This window comes from Centroberyx affinis, unplaced genomic scaffold (assembly GCF_046629955.1).
Source record: "Centroberyx affinis isolate AG114_WGS23_722 - 3 ecotype Tasmania unplaced genomic scaffold, CSIRO-AGI_Caff_v1 ptg002329l_1, whole genome shotgun sequence".
NCBI lineage: Eukaryota > Metazoa > Chordata > Actinopteri > Beryciformes > Berycidae > Centroberyx > Centroberyx affinis.
The window spans coordinates 140,001-143,019 of record NW_027280597.1 but is presented as its reverse complement, the minus strand read 5'-3'; the positions used below and the strand labels follow the sequence as shown (position 1 = coordinate 143,019).

Genomic DNA, 3,019 nt, shown 5'->3' with positions numbered 1-3,019 from the left:
TCTTCAACTTTTCTTCAACTTTATTTAGGAAATATCTTATTAATTCAAGTATATTTATTTGAAAACGGCATGTTCTTACCCTGAGACCTCAATCGTTTGAAAACACATTCATCAAAAAATAAATTATCTGAATTCTTGAAACTAACGTTTACACAGGCATTTACTTGCTGACTGGAGTTTTGTGACCCTCAGTCCCATGAAACTTGTTCAAGTCTTGTAGAAATTAAAAAATGCACAGCCGCTGAGCCGTGAGACTGAATATAAATTGTTTTTTTTCCTCAATACTTTGTGTTATCTTAATTTAACTTTTTTGGCCGACAAATGTTGACCTTGAAGTAAATTGACTGCTCAGAACGTCTTCAGAGCACTTTGAGCCGCTGACTTTGGCCGGCCGGGTGTTTTAATGATTTGATTTGAACACACGGGGGCTTTTTGACCAAAGAGTCTGGGAAGCTGCTTTGATGTGGCCAACACCTCACAGCCAGGGCTGGTTTTGATTGAAGCCCTGTCGCTCCTCCAATCGACCCATCAGGGTCATTTCTGCTGATATGTGGTAGCAATGTCACTCCCCCTGACGAGCGAGGCGGACACCGACTGAGACTGTTTTCACTCAATTTACTCACCGACCTATTAGTTATGAAGCTTAAGTAACACATAATTAACAGAATGATAAATCAGATATCATGCTGTGATTGCGGCAGCTCGTTTATTGCTGAATTTTTTGTAAAAATGTTGATTTTAACATTCCTTGCTGACATTATGGTCCATCTCATGCTATATTCTCACAAGAGCAGCTCTTCCCAAAACGATTGGAAATGTTTACGCATATGTTTATGTATGCATGAGATTATTTTTACTGGGACAGAACCACAATGAGAATGAGAACAGAACCACAATGAGCCTGTGGCTTTGTGTCACAGTATTGTAAATAGCTGCCTGCTCATGTCAGTGTTAGCTAGTTTTCAATATTCATCCTCAGAGCGGGTTGGTTTCAGCATTATCAGTCAGGGTTTGACCGATATGGGTTTCTGAAGGCCAAAACCATTACTGATATTTTTGTACTGAAAATAAATAAAAACTCATAAGGATTATGTGTTTTTCTCAATTTTTGTTCATGCCAGTATAGAAAAGTCTCAGCATTTAGACCATCAGAAACTAACACTCTCCATTGAAACAAAGACTAATGAAATTCCTTTAGAATTAGCAGCTCTTTAAACCAGAGTGATCCACCACACAGATTCATTGGTGTGGGAACCGTCATTGCATTTAAATGAAAAATGAATGTACAAAAACATAACTGAACAATTAAATGAATAAATGTTATGTGCAAAGAAAATCAAATTCCATTGCCGGTTTTATGGACTTCAGGGAGGAACCTCCATCATATCGGGGGTGAACAACAGTGATTGGCTGATATCTGATATTTAATGAAAGGTGGTAATAAGAATCGAAGCAGCAACCTTGACTACTAGAGAGCCTCTTTAACTAAACCGCCATCCTGTCACACCTGTCAGAGTTACATGATTTCTTATTTGTTCAGTTGACTTTACAATGCAGGTGACATATTTATATCAAAAGTTAAAAGTCAACAAAATATTTTTGTTGTCTGTTTCCTTATAACTCTACTGTTTTTCTTATCCAGAGAAGAATTTTATGAGTGCAAGAGTCGAATAGCTTTAAGTTCATGCTTCACCAACATTACATGGAGCCAAGTAATAAGCAGTGCAAGCCTCTAAATAAATGCCAAGACAGTAAAATAAGTGCATAATCTTATTAAATCAATGTCCCACTTTAAAACTCATGTGGAGATAAATCCAGCCCGCACATGCAAAAATGTTGTTTTACATCTCCGTCTGCACTTCCTCAGATCAAAGAAGCGTGTTTGCCATTTTAATTTCAGCGCTTTGTAACAGCTGAAAACCAATAAGAAGAAGGCTGGTGCGGGGAACGCTGCGCTCGCTTTGCCGAAGGCGTTTCCAACACGAAGCAGTTAAGCAAATAGTGATCCTCTATCTCTCTCACTCACCATCACCACATGTGTGTGTGTGTGTGTGTGTGACATAAGTAATCTGTGTCTGTGTGTGTGTGTGTGTGTGTGTGTGTGTGTGTGTGTGTGTGTGTGTGTGTGTGTGAAATAAGTAATAAGGGAAAACTGGGTGTTTAATGAGAATATGTATTCATGAGCCGACAATTGCCAGGGAAATGGAGTACATCGCCACTGGGAAGGTTGTTATCAATGTTTGTCTAAATATTTAATCTCACTCAAGTTCTCATTTCATAAATTAAACTGTAAAAAATGAGAGCGAGAAAGCACAAAAAGTGCATCCATTGGTGGCATTAAGAGCGTTGTGAGAGTGTGTGTGTGTGTGTGAATGTGAGTGTGACACGAGGGTTAGACTGGCTCAGGGCTATACATAGAGCCATTATCCTATGGGATTAGCATGCTCACCTGTAACCACACACACACACACACATACAAACTTTGTCTCTCTCCCTCTCTCTCTCTGTCTCGCTCTCTGTCCCTCACACACACACACACACACACAGACGCACAGGTTTATGATGTCATTCATCAGGTCTGTTTCCGACACTCGCTCGGTTCGCCCGGTTAATCTTGTTGGTGATCCCCAAGTGAAAGAGAGAGAGAGAGACAAGAGAAGGAGGAAATGAGAGAGGGAGAGAGGAGAGAACACTTCGATGGTTGCTAGGCGCCTGTCGCTTCATTGACAACAGGCGCCCGAAGATTATTGGCTATTGTTGTTGTTAGTGACGGCGGCGGCATTGATGTGGTCGCACTGAGACGACATGAGAGAGAAATCCCGGAGTCCGTCCTACAAGAGGGTACACACAGTGGGAGAGTGTGTGTGTGTGTGTGTGTGTGTGTGTGTGCTCATGTATGCTCCAGTAGGCTCTCTCTATCCTGTGTGTGTGTCTGTGTTTGTCTCTTATGCATATATATGTGTTTATGTATGCTTCATTATGCATCTTGTGCTTATGTGCGTGTGTGTATGTGATTTTC

The 3,019-nt window shown here is 40.6% G+C and overlaps 1 protein-coding gene across 1 annotated transcript in view; it reads left to right on the top strand.

Annotated features, from left to right (window-relative positions):
• Positions 1-1,653: 1,653 nt before the first annotated feature.
• The window catches only part of dmd (dystrophin), an 83,606-nt gene continuing 82,240 nt past the window's right edge, over positions 1,654-3,019 (top strand). The window contains exons 1-2 of the mRNA XM_071533166.1: positions 1,654-1,665; positions 2,815-2,841. Of these exons, the coding sequence (XP_071389267.1) occupies positions 1,654-1,665; positions 2,815-2,841 (39 nt within the window). The remainder of the gene's footprint in view (positions 1,666-2,814; positions 2,842-3,019) is intronic.